Below are 18,626 nucleotides of genomic sequence, written 5' to 3' on the forward strand. Positions count from 1 at the left end.
AATACCTAAAAAGTATTTAAATACCTTTTTTTCCCCTACAAAATTAAACACTGGCTATTCAAGTGGAGGAGTAGATATGGCCGTAGCTTCAGCAGCGCCATTGGCAATGAACGGAGCTATAAAAATGGCTACAAATTCACAAGCATACTTGGAAGGAACTAAGGTCAAACAAACAAAGTCCTTAATCGCCTATCTATGCCGCAATTTCTACAATAAGGGTTGGGTTGCCGGCACCGGCGGCAGCATTACCATTAAAGTTCACGATAACTCAATTTCTAAACCTCAACAACTTATCGTCATGTCCTATTCAGGCAAGCACTTATTTAGAGGTGAATTCAAGTATCAGTTGTTTTCGATTCGTATCTTAACAATGATAATATTTCAGAAAGGAAAATGGAACAATTGATAGCTGAGGTGTGTTTTGATGAAGTCATAATATTAAAACATGCCTTTTTCATTTGGATTTAACTGAGATTTATGCTCTGTACAAGAAGACACTTAAAATTGTATAAAGTTGCACAGTTAGATACATGCATTTTACATGACTTAATATGCATCCTACGTGTATAATACAAATTAGTTCGAACATATCTCACACAAATATGTCATATAGTATGCGTGTGTTTATTTGTTTAACTTTATACAAGATTAAATGGTTATATATGCACATCCAAAATTAGAGGACATTGATGCCAGCTGAATCCAAGTTAAAAGACATGTTTATGTATTATGCCTTTGATATATAGTTGATGATAGTTTAGGTAAGAAACTCGAATAATCGGGATACTTTAGGTGTGGTTATCATGGGTAATTTTGATAATGATAATGTTAATTTTTTTTTTTGATAATGTTATCATTGGTAGTTTTTACACATACAATTAAATTACGCGTCAAAAGTATTATGTTTAGATCAACCCACAACTAAATAGCTGCATGCGCCCCTGCTCTTAGAATGAGAGGCGGATCCAAAGTTTGAAAAGGAGTTGAGGATTCTAGCACTACCCATTTAATTTATTGGGTTCTAAATATATTGCCTGTATTTATATAGCAAGGATTCGAGTCAAAGCTATTGGTTGTTAGCTAGATCCACCCATGGTCTTAGCTGCTACCTCCCACCAGAACTAAACAACTTTGAACTTTGCTTTCTGTTATCTTCTTTGAGTTCTTTGTGTATTTTGGGTTGTTTGATCAGGTGTGCTAAAGGAAAGGATGGTGGAAGAGGATATGTATGTGTTGTCTTCAAATGGGTCTGTTTTATCTACACCATTGGCCACATCTTACCCGCATAAGCCTCCCAAGTATTCTGATAAGGTACAATTGAATCATCACTGTCATGATTCTTGTTTTGAATTTTTGGGTTTCCCCCATTTTGCTATGCTAAGTTGTGCTAAAGATAGAATCTTGTGAATGTCCTTATAAGTTCTCTGTTTTGGTGTTCTACTTTAGCATGTATCATTTCCATTTGCAAGAATTGAGGGTCAGCAATTAAATTTATTAGTGTATGTGGATTATGCGTTCCATGTATATTTGAACAGACATAGTGCTCAACTTAGAAATTAAGCAAATGGAAAATTAAAGGATCAGCAACACCTAAGGGTGTGACCTAATGGTCAATAAAGTGGGTTGAGAACCACAAGATCTCAAATTTAAATCCCTTTTTCCAATCTGGTTAAGCCTTGATAGACATAGTTACACGGTACCTGTGCTGGTGGAGGTAGTAGGTACCCCGTGGAATTACTTGAGGTTCGCCCAAGTTGGCCCAGACACCACAGTTACAAAAAAGAAATTAAAGGATCAGAAGTTCGTTACTGTCTTCTTCCCCAGCTCCCAAACCCCACAGTTCAACTCCTTTAGGACTGAGATTTTGCTCCTATGGCTATATTAGCCAATCTATGTGCTTGCATTCTCCTATTTCATTCTTGCCGTGGATTCTACCTCCCCAGTTGAATATCCTATTGGAGGCCGTAAGAGACAACAATTATATTATGGAACACATCCAAATCAGTGCCTTCTGATCTTTCCTTAGGTGCTTTTCCTTGGGTAACATTAGCTCATACTTCTTTGATAGACAAGGGAAGAATCATAAGGGGATAGGAAATCCAACAGCGACAAGTATAATGAGATAAGTGGAAATGAGAAATTCGGTGAACCATAGTTGGTGGGATGGTGCTAAATGATTATTTTTTAATGACCGTGGTGTCCGAGTCAGCTTGTGTGCACCTCAACTAATTCCACGGGGATGCCTGGTACCTCTAGCACAGGTACCGGGTAGAAATCACCTAGTGTTTTTTGCCTCCGTTGAGAGTTGAACTTGAGACCTCATGGTTCTCAATTCACTTCATTGACCACTAGGCCACATCCTTATGTGCATGATGTTAATGGATCGTAAGCTGCAAGAATGAAGACAGTAGAAACTACTGTCTGCAAGAATGAAGACAGTAGAAATTGGGAGTATGAAAATAAGTTTATTGTGGTTCCTGTTTGGCTGTTTCTGGGAAAGGTAAGATCACACATGTGCTTTTGGCACAAATTGTCTTGAAGATCCAAAAGTTTCACTTTAGTAAATCTCCTTGTTAACCAAAAAAATAAATCTCCTTGTGTTTTGAGACTTCTTAACATTCAACATAGTCTAGTCTAGGACAATTTTTTGTCAGTATTTAGGTTATATATTTGTTTTCTTCAGAAAATCCACATTTTGAGGACTTCATTTATTAATAATATAAAGAGTTTCTATCTCCTCCCTCTAATTCCACAGTTATATAAGAGTGAAATTTCGTCTCAATCGGTATTCTTTTTTGCTGTAATTACAGATTACTCATACGGAAATGATCAAAGGAATTCAAGGGCACAGTTACTATGATGAACTTATGGTCCCTATCAAAGAGAACACTGCCCACGAGAGAGAGCTCCCAGAATCTCTTACAGAAGCAGTATGCTCCTCCATCTTCTGAATCTTGTCTACCAAACAGCAATATTCGTGCATCAAAAATAAAGGATCATGCATCTGATATTGTTATTATCATGATTGGCTTCAAGTCATACAACATATTGGATGGTTTATGTTGTATAATTGAATGAATTATGTTGAAAGTGTCAACTTCATTCCAGTTCTAATTTGGCTGTGTTCACAAAGCTTCTAGGTAATAACTCTCAACTGATAAACTAACAAACTGTACTTTTTTGTAGTTTGTTATCAATTGAATAATATGCGCTTCATCTTCACTGCTGAAATTAGTTCAATACTTCTACACTACATGGAAGAAACTAGAAAGTGTCTAGGCTTCGCTTCTCTACTTCTCTTTTCCCATCCATTTGTTTTTAATGATTTGTACCATATACCTTACCACTAGAATAAATGGAAAAAATATCCCTGAAAGACAAATCATTTGGTCATATCTCTCGTTCATCTTTGGAGCTGATGGTGCACACAGAAAAGCAACCAATGTTTACTATTCACAGAGAATTCAAAACTAGCGGCTCTGGTTTAAGGTGCTATCATACAATAAAGCAACCAAAGTTTCAACTTTTTAATAGTTCTCTTTCAATGATATAATATCAGTTTGAGGAAGACAAATCACCAAGAAATGGTATCACTAAATGCTTAGATTAGTATTCTAGAAGAGTGAACCATGTTTTCTTGAAAGAACCTGTGGATCAGGGTTGATACCCAATTCTCTAATTTGTAGTCTCTAAATTTGATGATGATAATAAGAATGCCCATAGGTTTAGCATCACATGCTGCAACTGGGAAAATTTACTGGAGGCTCGATCTATCTGCCTTAAGAGCAGAGGTGGACCCACCTGTATCCTTGAGGGTTCACGTGCACCCGTTAACTTCGGCATGTGCGCCTGTATACATCTTGAGATATGACATATAATGTATTAGTCACCCAGAGACACAAACTAAATTGGTGCACTGGTTTGAACGCTGCACACCTTTGACATGAAGGGACGGGGTTCGAATCCTAGTTACTACATTTTTTTTCCTTTTTATCAGTGAAGCTTGAAAATGTTGAATAAAATAAGGGGGTGGCTAGTTTTGAACTTGCAACCTCATAGTGCAATTCAAAACCACCACTCCACAAAGCAAACTTCTTCTAACAAAGTCATTGAATTCATATTTATACATTAGTACATTAGTTTTATATATTTATGTTTAATAAAATTATCATACAAATCGGTATTCGGTGATATGCTTTAACTAACATGCATTAGCCGTTGGTGGTGCACTCGTCGTCTTCAAATCTTGGGTTCGCCTTTGCTAAAGAGGGTGTTTTTTTAATATTCATGCATATGAAAATGCATCTTCCCTTCTTTTTCATTGTGGGGTTTCTGCTTTGATGTTTTAGCATTGCAATTTTTAAAAAAATATTATGTTCTTATGACACATGCGCCAGATGTGAGATGCCTAAGGCCGGCTGTCATTTGTTCTCAATCTTTTCCTCTGAAGGAAAAATGATTTGCTTAAGATTTTGAATCTTAGGCTTAAATGATTCATTTGTTGAGTGACACATCTCCTGGGAAGTAATAATCCTATGTCCATGTTGAACAGATCAAAGCTTACCCAAAGACAATGGCTGTGCTGGTCCGAAACCATGGGATATATGTGGGGGGAGATTCTTGGATCAGTGCTAAAACTCAGGTTTGTGTTGCAAAGAAATTCCTTTTCTTAATTCAAAGCCACCAGATTGGTGTATTTGTGTTGTTCTTTCTAGTCATGATTAGTATTTAACTATTTATCGTCTACAGTGATAGTGATTGATAGCTATGGCATTTTGCATATTATTCTACAACCTACTGTGATAAATTCACAGTTTGAGTTGCCGGTCATACCTCCTTTTATTCAGGGGGGTGGAGGGGATGCAGGAAGGGTTTGGTTGAGCTAGCAAGTGTTGATTTAATAAAAATCTTTGTAACTTAACTAAGAAAATAGTCCTCAGATCAAGGCCCCTTTTGTGTTTATTCTTATTTTAAACTCTTCTAATCAAAATTCTGTTGGGTTTAATTGATAGTTTGAATGGGAAATTGAGGGGAAAAGAAGTGGAGGAAAAAATGATATGTTCTCTCTTGCTTTATTAAATAAGCTTTGGTCCCACATAGGTGGTGCAAAGGAAAAGTCTCCTACTTAAAAGTAGAAGCACTCCTTTATGTTGCTAAAGGGTCAAGAAGAGGGTCTCTCCTCGCGCCGTCGTCGTCGCTCGCTCGGCTTCGGCTTCAGCTTCAGCTTCAGCTTTGGTCAATTGATTTGATTGATAATCTTTTTGGACCAAATTTCCTTTAAATTTTAATTAATTAATATTATTTATTTATTTAATTAATTAAGTGAAAAAATCCTGACCCGTGACCCGCGACCCATTTCTTTCCCGGATTAATTTAAAAATATTTCCCTCCGTTTTTCCAATGGATTTTTGAAAGGTTGCAACCTTGTCCGAAAAGTTGCAAACCTTTTCTCAACATGCAAATCTTTTCCCAACGGGTGCCTTTTCTTAAAAGGTGTAAACAGTCTATATATATCTGTTAATCCTCAGAATGTTCCATACGAAATTTCTGAAATAACTTCTTCTTCTTTCTGCACTTCCTAAAACTCGTGTGATATACAACCTTCAAGTGGTTCGCAGTCACCAAAGATTTGCAGTACCTCTACTTTGGTGAGTAAATCGTTCTATCCTAGGAGGAAAGATTCCAAAACCTCGGGTACTTTGAGGGGAATAATTTCCTTAAGGACACACTGTGTATTCAGTGGGCTCGATTTTGTTCTTACAATAATTTTTTATATACTGTTATTATTTTCAGATTCATTCCAGATTCTGTTTTTTTATTACTTTCAGAAGTTATTGTTACTGTTTAATATTTTCCAATACAGTTTACTAACAAATTCTATCCTCCCAGGCTGAGTGTTACCACTACCTATTTGATGCCGCAGTTAAACTTAATCAGTTGGGACTGGACTGGACAACACCAACTCATGGTCTCATTCATAACTCCAATGGTGCTTTAAGCAGCATTCGAAATTTCAAGATGTCTGCAAAAGCAGGTGCTCTTGCTTCAAATGGTGACATTGAGCCATTAAGGGTAAGCATTTGAAATTTGGACCATTCTCTAGTTTCTTGAAATTTATGATTTTGATTTATGCTTCATATGCATAAAATTAAGTGTAACATGACTGCATAGTGATTTTTATAGTTTGGTGCAGCGCTGCATTGTTTTGGATATTGAAGGAACCACAACACCCATATCATTTGTTACAGATGTTCTTTTTCCTTATGCTCGTGATAATGTCCGGAGACATTTGGATGCAACATATGATTCGGCAGAAACCCAGGAGGATATTATGCTACTGAGAGCTCAAGTAAGCTAACTTTCTAAGAAAATTGTTCTGAGAGGAGATTCATGATAGGTTTATCTCGATCTGAGCTCTAGCTACTCTCTAAATAACCCAAGTTGAGCTGAGTGGCTTATTTACACCCCTTACCTCTTCTATATGGTCATAATTCATTACATATACTATTACACACACATCAAATCGGTACTATCCACTTGAGTTTCCCACTTCCAAGAAAATAAATGCTTATCTTATACTAACTAGCACACCACCTTGCCTTTTACACTCACAACAATACATGGTATCCATGTTCTGACAATAATACTATGTTGAATGAGCTTTGTTTTACTGAATTCAATTATACTAGAAAGAGAAAAAATGATGAAAGGATATTTCTCGAGCCCATTTGGGTTGCCTACATGTTGAATAACAAGGGCATTGAGGAAGGAGTGGTGCTTCTGTCGATGAACTTCAATACTTTCAAGATTAGGAATTCGGTTCTTTGGATCAAAGGCTTAGACTTGGGGTTAAGTTTTCCTTTTACATGAAAATACACATCAGACCAGGATATGAAAACTAAAGCTGAATAAAATTAGAACCCCACTAAATATTTTAAGAAGTAGAATCCATGACTCAGTTGGTGTTCTAGATCTTGTCTTTATATATTGTATCCATTATTACGTAAAGGTGCTATCCCTTTTTCACTAAAACACGATTCGACATTTGTCACAAGTAGAAACTGTCTAATATACTTGTTGAACTTAAAAAGCTGTAATTCATAATTTGGTACTATGCTGTAAAGAAAACTGAATTGTGCCCCCTTTACATTCTTCTTTCAGGTACAAGAAGACTTAGAAAATGGTGTTGCCGGTGCTGTGCCTATCCCCTCTAATGATGCTGGGAAGGAGGAGGTAATTGCAGCTTTGGTAACAAATGTTGAGGCAATGATTAAAGCTGACCGAAAAATTACTGCCTTAAAGGAGTTACAGGTGAGGAGATCGGTGGTGAAATTATTTTTCCCTCATCCCATTCAAATGTTTTACGGTTTCCAGTTTCAACGCATGTTTCTTACAAGTTGTGCTTGTCTTCATATTCTGTTACTCAGGGGCATATATGGCAAACAGGGTTTAAAAATAACGAGTTAGAGGGAGTTGTTTTTGATGATGTGCCCAAAGCTCTTGAGAGATGGGCGGCTTCAGGCATCAAGGTTCATCTCACTTTCCCATCATTTCTGCACTTGTGCATTCCTCTTTTTAATGAGCTCTAGTTTCATAAAGTTGTAGTTGCAAATGAAGAATTAATGTTGGATTATGAACAAAGGAATTTCTCTTTTATCCCTTATAAAGAAGGAGTTTCTTCTATTATTAATGGCTTCCGCCTAAATCACGTGGAAGGAAGGAAGTTGTCTCGACCTACAAATTCTTGGAGTTAATGCAGATTTAGCTAATATAAGGCACAATGGAAGAAAAAGATCTGTATAGGTGATATCTACTTAGTTGGGGATAAGTTTTGGACTTGTTGGAGAACATCTAATATTGTTATTGTTATTATATTATTTATATATATATATATATATATATATATATATATATATATATATATATATATATATATATAAATTTATGTTTTACTTTTTTGATATGATGATGATATTAGTTGAGTTTAAATGAAGAAGGTGGGGATTCATATACCAGCTTCAAAAAAGAAGTTGGGATTCATATAATCTATTCAACTTGTTTGGGACTGAGGTGTAGTGATAGTTGTTGTATTAACGGCATCAGCTTTCTGCATTAAGTGCATTTTTCTTCTTCATTATCCTGTCAAGTTGTGTTCCAAAATCTATAACCTCTTATATCGCCAGCTGCTGGCCAAACTGACTAGCTGTTTTGACCCTAAGGTGTACATATACTCAAGTGGCAGCAGATTGGCACAAAGGCTTTTGTTTGGTTACACAAACTATGGGGACCTGAGAAAATATCTCTGTGGATTTTTTGATACAACAGTTGGGTAAATTTCTACCTTTCATCAAGCCACATCTCCAATTTTGAAGTGGTATCCGGATCTCGTCATTTTAAGTAATTCAAATTACTTCTACTTGTTGTAGCAATAAGAAAGAAACAAAAAGTTACCATGAAATTACAGCATCCTTGGGGGTAGATAACCCATCCGAGATTTTGTTCGTGACTGACGTTTATCAAGAAGCTATAGCTGCAAAGCCAGCAGGTAAAATTCTGGTTGTTTTATGTGAAAACTACTTTGTTCCTGAGTTTCAACCTATTGCCTTTCCTACCATTAGAACAAATAGTAGCAATAGTTTTATTCTATGTTATACAAGTGCTAAATCAAAAGATTTCTGATGATTGAAGATGTGCTCACTGTCATATATTTTTTTTGGTTTCCCACATTATGTTTAGTACCTCATTTGGTGCCTGAGTCCTGACTAATATGAGTTCGCATCTCTTTATCGAAAAAAAATATATGAGTTCGCACCAGGAAGTCCAACTTTGGGGGATAAAGCGCCGCCTACAAAAGATAGATTTGTTCCCCAGGATTGAACCCGAGACCGCTTGTTAAAGTTAAATGGATATTTACCACTCCACCACAATGTTTGGTGCATTCTGTCAAATAATAAATAATTAAGACTCTGTTAACATCTAAATATGTAAAACTTATTTTTATAATAAATAAAAAAATTCAAATAAATACTAAATCAAGCTAATACTATATATCAAAAAAATTATTTAGAGATTATTGGTGGTTGTGGATGTCGATTAGGGATGGTATTAGTTGATGGCAGTGGTCATCGTTGTGGATAGTGGTGATGGTCTCTAGCAATAAGTTGTTAAACAATAATTGTTGATGGTGGTAGTTGGTGGTGTCAGTTGCAATTTTAGTGAATATTTGGAGTGCAAATTCAGTGTTGTGTTGGATGAAGCGGACGTGGAAGTGAGGCTTGCCACACAAACTTTTCTTAAGAGAGAGTTTTAAATATCTTAGGTCCGTCATCCAAGATAGTGGGGACATCGACGATGATCTCACTTATCGCATTGGGGCAGCATTGATGAAGTGGAGGCTTGCCTCTAGAGTCTTTTGTGATAAGAAGGTATCACCTAAACTTAAAGGTAAGTTCTACATAGTGATGGTTAGATCGTCCTTGTTGTATGGGGTTGAGTGCTGACCAGTCAAGAACTCACATATTCAGAAGATGTATGTTGCGACTTGCGGAGATGAGGATGTTGAGATGGATGTGTGGGCATAATAGGAGTGACAAGATCAGGAATGAGGTTATCTGGGAGAAGGTGAGAGTGACTTAGGTGGTGGACAAGATGAGGGGAGTGAGACTAAGATGACTTGGGTATGTGCAAAGGAGGTGCGCCAACGCCCCAGTGAGGAGGTGCGAGAGGTTGGATGTAGGGGGTACATAGAGGGGAAATGGTAGGCCAAAAAAGTATTGCGCAAAGGTGATTAGACATAATATGGTGCAACTTCATATTACCGAAGACATAACTTTAGATAGGAAGAAGTAGATGTCACGCATTAAGGTAAAAGGCTAGTAGGGGTAGAGTGGTCTTGCCGTATGGAGGTTTAGTGCTTGTCATTAGGACTAGTCGTGCCCTTATAGTTCTTGTCATATGTTGTTTATTGCATTTCAATTATCATATTATTTTGATGTTGTTGCTATTTTCTCTCTTATGCTTTCGTCATTGTTCTCTTCGTTTACCTGAGTTTGATACACTTGAACCGAGGGTCTTTCAAAAATAGCCTCTCTACCTCCACGAGGTAGTGGTAAAGTCTGCATACACTTTACCCTCCCTAGACTTTACTTTTTGGGATTTCACTGGGTATGTTGTTATGATAGATAATGGCGGTGGTGAATAATGCCGGTGGTTGGCGATATTATTGGTGATTGTCGGTAGAGATGGGTGGTTGTTATGGTAATGGTGGTTGGTGGTGATGATTGTAAATTGTGGCTAGTGATGGTAATCACTGGCTGTGGTGATTGACAACCATTATGGCTGAGGATGGTGGTGGCTGGCAACGGTTAGCGGTGAAAGTGGATGGAGTAGTGGTAAATTGACAACTTTTTAGAAATCCTTTAATAGACATGGTAATGAAATTAAGATTTTGTTATAGATCTTAATCATCCGAATCTATTAAGATCCATTTAGTGGTTGAAAAATAAAAATACGAACATACTTACTGGTTAAGATGTGAACAAACTGCTGCCACATACATAGCCTCTGAGGTCGAAAATGCTACTGTAGCTTGCTTGTAACTCCAAATGATCATTCTTAAACCTGGAGGAAAACATTTGTTGGCTAATGAAAATAGAATCAGGTCCACACGATGAGTGGGGGACGTGTTGAGAATATAATCAAGTAAATAAAAATGTGTTCTCTTGAACCACTTAATTAAGTTATTAAATGAGTTGATTGTACACTTCAACATTAAGTCTTGGTGACAACTAGTACTCATTTGAACTTATTTCTGCTACAACATTGTATCAGATATTTCATACAACAACTCTTCACTATGTATATATATTTTTATTGAATTTTTTAACTCCCTTTTCTTCATTCAGGTTTGGAAGTGATAATATCTGTCAGGCCAGGGAATGGAGCTCTTCCAGATAATCATGGATTTAGGACAATCAAGTCCTTTTCAGAGATCTAAAGATGTAATATGTTGCTCTGAGAATCCCCCCCCCCCCTCCAAACCCCTCATGTACAACAATATATTCAGTGTAATCTGCAGATAGAATATGGGGAAGGTGGGGTATACATAGACCTTCCCGCCATGTGCATAATCGCATTTGTGGCTATTGTTATCTTACCGGTCTAAACCCGTCCTAAAGAGATCATTGTCAATATCAATAAACTTAGTTTGAAGAGGCTCATATACTGAATGACGTGAAATAAAACTTGGGCGGGAGATTCAATTAATCAAAATTTAGAAAATGTAAGTGAGCAATTAAAAAAAGATATAAGAAAGAATGTGTTTTGGGAACACTTTTAAGCATAGCAATGATTATAATAATAATGATGATAATAATAATAATTCATTTTGTGGTTTTATCAAATAATAGAAACAATTATATATTTATGATAATAATTCCTTTTGTTATTTTTAATCCTATACGGATGGAAATGTTGCTAAAAAACTCAGATATATTCAATAGATGTGAAACCAAATGAGTTGCCTTCTCAAACCATAACAGGTCAGCTATGTTGTATGAACTCATCGATGGGTGTGCGTCGTATTTTTAAAAAATAATATATTATTGGAGAATCTGATACGGGTACGACTCTAGCAAGTACAAGACGATCTTTCTTAGAACTAAGAAAACAATTTCTTGAACTTGTTTTCCATCTTAGGAACATAACATTAATATGAACTAAGGTTTCTTTTTGGTGTTGGGAAATTGAAAGAGGAAGAATTCAAAAAAGATGATTGTTTCAACTAAACGGTTGAATACATCGACGCTTTTTTATATTTGTAAATTTCATATACACCTTGAACTTGACATGTTTTGATTAAACACCTAAACACATAATAAAATATTCTTATGGGATACTTTTGGTTCAAATCATGCACATAATTGAATTTGAGTACCAATTTCTTAATTATTATTTTTTTGACAAAATAACATTTACTTTTTTATAGAGTACATAAGCATATTACAAATCACAAAGTAATATGGGCTGTGACGTAGGTGACATATCTATAAAAATGTCAATATTTGAAATGACAAATCTCTAAGCAAATGTCAAAAATTTGAAACTACACTAATAACAAAACCAAAGAAAATTAATAACTTAATTAAAATGTTACTATATTTGAGAATGATCGAGTTTTCTAAGAAAACAGTTTACTTAAAATTGAATGTTCTTAGTGAAATAGAAAAAAACAAGTTTCATAATTGGCATTCCACATTAGATTTGATTGTGTCCTCCCTATCCTCCAACACACGTCATCGATCTTCACCCCACTACTATAGTCTCCATCCCCCCCCCCCGGCCACACCCTACCTTCCATAGTTTTTTTTGTCTAGATTATATATAAATATTTTGAGGATAATAATTTTTTTTACGTCTCGAATCCACAAAAAAAATAAAAAACTCACTTATTTTTATGTGTGCCGACCACACCCTTAATTTACAAATAAAATTAATTATGCATGAACTATAAATAGTACATAAATTAATAGTATGTTTTCCCGGAAATCAGTTAACAGAAAAAATAGCTAAAAAAAAACAGCAAACTGAAGTGGGATCTTCTTCTCTGTCACGTCCATTTTCATTCATCATTTCAAATTTCAATATAAAGGTATTTTTTTAATTTCATTTCTGTTCAATGTTATGTAAAATTTGATTTTTTTTCTCTCTCCGTATTGTACATTTTACGTGTTTTTAGTAACGACAGAGGCAGATCCAGGATATAAACAGTAATGGGGATAACTCGAACTCGAATTATATACATGCATGTAGAAATTTTTTTATAAATGAAAATTATGTGTATATATGATTTTATGTATTTAATCTTTTTTTTTCTGGAATTATTATATTAGATTCTGCTCTTTTTTTTCTGCCCCTTTTGGGATTTTAGAGAAATTGTAAATCTAAATTTGTAAATTTATGAGCTTAGGACAATAATATTGGTCTATGTTTTTTATTTGTTTGATAATGCAGTCCTGATGTTAACATTTCTGGCCTTATTCTGCTGAAAAGATTCATTTGGATGTTCACATATGTTTTTTTATATCAAAAAAAGAAAAAAATCATTTGGATGTCCACCAATGGAATATATATAGTATAGTTGAAGAGATTCTTATTTTGTCTTTTTGAGAATCGTGGTTTCTGGGAAGCTTGCGACTAGCTCGACTAATTCAACACCCTGTACCTCATGATATCTCTCACCAGCACAGATATCAGTGTAACTTTGTAGCTTATGGTACTTAAACCTCACTTCATTGACCACTAGCCACACCGTACACTGGGGTGAGAAATTCTTGCAATATAGTATAGTTGAACATTAAGCGTGTTTCCACATTAGCCAAGGGGAGTCAATGGACATCTCTTCTTCGACAAAATACACTATGTAGGTAGGCTATGTTTATTTTTATGTCTACATCTCACAAAGGTAGGGGTAAACTCAATGTACATCCTACCATTTCCAGACACCAGCCGTGGATTACACTAGTTACGTTGTTATTGTTGTATGTATGTAAATACTATATGATGAATCCCTTGGCTTCGTCGTTCATTTATTTTTTCATATATTGAATTCCGTTAGTGGATATCCTGGCTCCAATAGTGTTTACAACTTCAAGAGTTTTGTTTTGTCTTTCTACCAACTTTTAGCTCATGGACAGTTTAAGGTTTCATTGAGAAATTTTCTTCACCATGTTAGTTTATATAATGTTGATGCTGACCTTTGATATGGCTACTTTTGATGTCAACAGAATATGCAAAGCTATATAAGATAAGGGATCAAATTGAAGAAGGCACTTCTTTTGATTCGAGGGGCTCGAGGGGCCTTATGGTTCGCGATTGCCTAGTAAATGAGAGTTGAGTGAAGAAAGCTAGTAAGGCAGAGGTGAACGAATCGTTGATAAACCGTTGGATTCTACTTCTAGTGTTGAGATCACGGAGGCGGATCATCCACCTATTGTCAATCGTTCCTTCAGGATATACTAAAGGGGCCGAGTGGTCAAAAGTAGCAGACTGTTAATCTGTTGAAGTTTTTTTCTAGGTAGGTTAGCACCCTGCCTCTCTGGGTTTTGTTTGTTGTAGACTTCAGAGAAGCGAAAAGAGACTCATTCGTCAGCTTACATGATAAGGTCCAGCGATGAGGTCGTTGAACGTGGAGAAAAGATGGATGTTTCCTCTTATTATAAGCTCATTTGTAGCTGTTTTCCTTCTTGCAACCACCTTCGACTTAGGCCTCATTTCATCGATGCATACGGTTAATTCAGTCTTCTCGATTTTACCCTATCGTGTTATGGAGAATCAAACTAACTCATATTTTGGTGAAGTAAAAGTTCAGCTAGTTCCAAGTCCGCCTCCACCTCCTTCACTTCCTCCACCTCCTTCTCCACCACCTCCTCCTCCTCCTGCACCGCGTTTTGCTTATTTGATATCAGGATCAAAAGGTGAACTGGATCAACTTTGGAGAACACTGCAATCTCTGTATCATCCGTGGAATTATTACGTCGTTCATCTGGAATTAAAATCATCAGCTGAGGAGAGACTAGAGCTTGCTTCCAGAGTTGCAAAAGAACCTGTTTTTGCCAAGACTGGAAACGTGCACGTGATTAAGAAAGCAAACATGGTGACATACCGGGGTCCGACCATGGTCTCTAACACACTACACGCCGCCTCTATTCTCCTGAAGAAGTATCAGCATTGGGATTGGTTTATTAACCTCAGTGCTTCTGATTATCCCCTGCTAACTCAAGACGGTTAGTTCTCTACTCTCATACTAGAAATTTATGCTACTCGTACTCTTCAAAATGTTGTCTCATCCATCTCCCCCCCTCCAAGAATGTACTACTTTTGGAGGATCTGACAAATACCTGACGACATTTTCTTAAGAATCCGAGCAACGTAGCTAGAAATACACCATAATCTATTTGGTCACAAGTTAGTCCTGATTAGTCATACTATTTCTTTACAGATCTTCTCTATGCTTTTTCTCAATTAAAACGTGACTTTAACTTCATTGAGCACACGAGCCGGTTGAGATGGAAAGAGTATGTTCACCTTTAATTTTACTGAGCTTCTTGATTTGTTATTTGACTGTGTATTTGTAGTTCATTCTTTAATTTATATGTTACTCGATTTTATCCTATTGCAGGTCGGAAAGGGCAATGCCGCTTATTATAGACCCTGGGCTGTATCAGAATACTAAGTCTGATATATTTTGGGTTGCACCAAGGAGAACTCTTCCAACAGCCTTTAAACTCTTTACTGGTAAGATTTTAACAGTTAAAATCTGCATAGTTTTAGCATTCTTGAACTTGTTTGCTGATGTTTACGCCTCACAAATGCATATAGGAAGTTCAACATAACGTTAACATATTTGAGCCCATAAAATTTTGAGTTGTTGTTGTAATCTTTTTTCCTCGTCGCAGTAACTAAGGCATACTTGTTGTTGTTGTAGAGAAACTAAACTATTGGTACCATGTTAAGACACATTTGGCACTCGTCTTGAATCTTTGGATTTGATCGATATGCATATTTAGTATCGTTGTCTGATGAATTGATGATAAATTTTGCATAAATGCAGCTCAGTCTGCAAAATATGTTTCACTACTGAAGTTTTCTGTCAAGTTGAATCCAGAATTTTAGACGATTATTTCCCTTGAACGCGATAATCGATAATGGTTATACATTTATACTTGATACCATGTATTCTACTATATCAATCTAATGTAGAGATGGAAATTAATTTGTCAGAATCTGAATTATATGATATGGTCGGAGACAGAATTAGGATTTTAAGTTTATGGATTCTGGATTCTAGAATAGGCGGCTTACTGGTCTAGCCAAAGTCTATGTTGCTCAGACGCTCCAAAAATGTTGTCACATCTGTGTCGGATTCTCCAAAAACATACTACTACACACAGGTCGAACTTGTAAGTAGACCTGTAGCACCAATCAAGTGAACTATTGAATTGATTTGGAATCACCAAATTTGTATTCATTTCTTTCTTGTATAAACAACAATGCCGCTTGACGCTTCAATCTCAACTCTGGGGTTGGCTATATGAATCCTCACTAACCATATTTTGTTATAGGCTCAGCTTGGACGGTCTTGTCACGTGCGTTTGTAGAGTATTGCATATGGGGTTGGGATAATCTTCCAAGGACTCTACTTATGTACTACTCGAATTTCGTGTCATCTCCTGAAGGCTATTTTCAAACAGTTATATGCAATGCCCCTGAGTTTTCATCAACAGTTATTAACCATGACTTACACTATATCTCTTGGGATGTACCTCCAAAACAACATCCACACATTCTATCACTCAATGACATTGGACAAATGGTAGCAAGTGGTGCTGCATTTGCGCGAAAATTCAAGAATGATGATCCAGTTATGGACAAGATTGATCAAGAATTTCTACACCGCGGGAATGGTAGCTTCACCCCTGGTGGTTGGTGCGCGGGAAATCCACCTTGTTCAAAAGTTGGGAATCCGGAAAAGCTTAGACCAGGGCCAGGGGCTCAAAGGCTAAGACGTCTCATCGATAGATTACTTGATACAGCTAGTCAGAATCAATGTAAGTAGATTTTTTTGTTATATTTTTTTCCTTTGTATCATTCCAATTTTATCAAATGCTTTCAAAGGGACATTCAAAAGAGTATAAAGTTCATTAAGAGATCCAAATCAATAAATATTGCTCATTGTACTAACTTTTGGTAATGTTGTTCTTGGAACACTACACTTGTTTGGAAAGAAACTTGTATTATCAGTGCAAATAACTTAAATTTGTTTCGACCCTCTCTCTGTCTTTTCACCTATTCTAGCCCCATTCACGTTTGCTCCCTCTTTCATCCTAATTCCGCCCTAGGAGAACAGTGTTGTCTTTGTTGAGAACATAATTAAGTAAATAAAAAAAGTGTGTATTTTCTGTAAAAATTAAAGTTTTTATTTTTTAAATGAAATAGTCACACAATTCACCAGTCATCCTAGCTCGACGACACACTCACTTAGCCACTTCCCTTGTCTTCTCTATGATATCAAGAATAAATCAAACTGATATTAAGGAGCTGCAAAGATCAGCTCGAGAAATGAGCCTTATGCAACGTGAATTCAGTCTAGTAGGGGCTCAAAGCATACGAGCCTCGTAAAACTAAAAATGCTTGTTGACAAGCTTCCGGACATAAACAAATTTTAATTTTGAAAAATGACTCGTATCTACGCTCATCTTTTACCTGTTTAATCAAAAAATTCCCAACAAATTTCATATATATACACACACTAAAACATTCTCTCAAACGAGGACGACTCCACCCCCAGATCAATAAAGCATTTGTTTTATGCCCCAAAATTAGACGATTGAGTTATTTAGTGAACCCAATCGAATGTTCTAAATAAAATATGATATACAATTATACACAAAATATAAAACATTTCATTTATTCTCACCCAAGAATCATTGTTAACCAACCATTGCTAACATGTATAATACATTCATTAATTGCCACGCTAGAAGCATTGCTAACTTATCTTCTTTCTTCTTTTTTTTCATTCAATATCTCGTATTCATATTGGGATCAAATTATATCTGAATTTGCATATTACAAATCTCAATTTTGAAGATAATGCTCTCAACGGAATTTTTTTTATTTTCAAAAGTTCGAATCTGAGAGCTAACTAACCATTTTAGCCTTCAACTTCCCATGCAAATGAAACCTTATATTCTAAGAAATTGACAAAAACGGAATTTTGCATTAAAATGAAAAGGAAGAAATACGCAAATAAAATAATTTAACATTTAAACTCTTACCATCTTTAGATGGTGGTTTGATTTATTTTTCAAACTAAAGAAGGCATACATTTATAGGATGCATAGGCAAAATCAGAACTTCAAATTTTTTTTTCTTTTTGATTTACTATTTTTAAATTAATAATTTATACATATTAAATAACAAAATAGAATTTGAACCAAAATTAGGGTATTGTCGAAGTCGTGTCCTAGTATACTCTTGCTCCACCCTTGGTAGGACGTAAGTCATAATTTTATTTTTCTTTTACATAACCAAAGTTATTTTTTACACCAATTCAATGAATACATGACATATATATAACATACAATTTTATTATTAAATCATAGTTAATTAATATATATTATTACTTTAATTTATAATTTAATTATGATAAATTCATATAATTTGTTGTAAATATCGAATACTTTTGACCTTTACTTTCCCCTACTTTTCATTATTTAGATTCCATTCTCACCTAAAAAGGGTAAAAATTTAAAAATAAAAAATAAAAAACTTGTCTTCTATCATTGGAGTAAGAATAGAATGGGCCCTATAATTTTAAGATATCTACAAATAATTGTATTTCATCACTTAAAAAAAATAAATGCAAAACAATCTAATCCAAAACCATGATTATTGTAGTAGATCATGTAAGCCCATGACTTCAAGATTTTTTTTGCCCAATCATATCGATATGTTCAAATTTTAATTAATTAAAATATGTTTGTTTCGTTATTTGATATTGAAAATATCTTATAATTTGACTATTTATAGAATTATATTTATTATTAAATATGAAGTAATAATAT

The 18,626-nt window shown here is 35.4% G+C and overlaps 2 protein-coding genes across 3 annotated transcripts; both read left to right on the forward strand.

The window, feature by feature from the left end:
* The first annotated feature begins 46 nt into the window (after window positions 1-46).
* LOC129877549 (probable bifunctional methylthioribulose-1-phosphate dehydratase/enolase-phosphatase E1 1) lies at window positions 47-11,178 on the forward strand. 2 transcript variants are annotated; one of them, XM_055953067.1, is made up of 11 exons: window positions 47-329; window positions 1,193-1,311; window positions 2,811-2,930; window positions 4,553-4,642; window positions 5,890-6,072; window positions 6,194-6,349; window positions 7,162-7,311; window positions 7,428-7,529; window positions 8,220-8,329; window positions 8,427-8,545; window positions 10,905-11,178. In XM_055953067.1, the coding sequence occupies exons 1-11, from the start codon at window positions 77-79 to the stop codon at window positions 10,994-10,996; spliced, it is 1,494 nt and encodes a 497-aa protein (XP_055809042.1). In that variant the 5' UTR covers window positions 47-76; the 3' UTR covers window positions 10,997-11,178. The 2 variants fall into 2 exon arrangements, with proteins under 2 accessions (XP_055809042.1, XP_055809043.1); XM_055953068.1 differs by having other exon boundaries at window positions 47-311.
* A 2,748-nt stretch (window positions 11,179-13,926) lies between these two features.
* On the forward strand, window positions 13,927-16,746 carry LOC129877182 (beta-glucuronosyltransferase GlcAT14A-like). The gene is made up of 4 exons (XM_055952667.1): window positions 13,927-14,783; window positions 14,999-15,074; window positions 15,179-15,294; window positions 16,122-16,746. Exons 1-4 carry the CDS (start codon window positions 14,171-14,173, stop codon window positions 16,613-16,615), a joined length of 1,299 nt encoding a protein of 432 aa, XP_055808642.1. The 5' UTR covers window positions 13,927-14,170; the 3' UTR covers window positions 16,616-16,746.
* The last annotated feature ends 1,880 nt before the right edge of the window (window positions 16,747-18,626 follow it).

This window comes from Solanum dulcamara, chromosome 12 (genome assembly GCF_947179165.1).
Source record: "Solanum dulcamara chromosome 12, daSolDulc1.2, whole genome shotgun sequence".
Lineage (NCBI taxonomy): Eukaryota > Viridiplantae > Streptophyta > Magnoliopsida > Solanales > Solanaceae > Solanum > Solanum dulcamara.

Excerpts from the sequence above, each read along its gene's own strand:
- LOC129877549 (XM_055953067.1), top strand. The coding sequence starts at position 77 with ATGGCCGTAGCTTCAGCAGCGCCATTGGCAATGAACGGAGCTATAAAA. Across the intron at positions 2,931-4,552 it reads CAGAATCTCTTACAGAAGCA|ATCAAAGCTTACCCAAAGAC; the intron begins GTATGCTCCTCC and ends CATGTTGAACAG. Across the intron at positions 4,643-5,889 it reads GGATCAGTGCTAAAACTCAG|GCTGAGTGTTACCACTACCT; the intron begins GTTTGTGTTGCA and ends CTATCCTCCCAG.
- LOC129877182 (XM_055952667.1), top strand. The coding sequence starts at position 14,171 with ATGAGGTCGTTGAACGTGGAGAAAAGATGGATGTTTCCTCTTATTATA. Across the intron at positions 15,075-15,178 it reads AGCCGGTTGAGATGGAAAGA|GTCGGAAAGGGCAATGCCGC; the intron begins GTATGTTCACCT and ends ATCCTATTGCAG. Across the intron at positions 15,295-16,121 it reads AGCCTTTAAACTCTTTACTG|GCTCAGCTTGGACGGTCTTG; the intron begins GTAAGATTTTAA and ends ATTTTGTTATAG.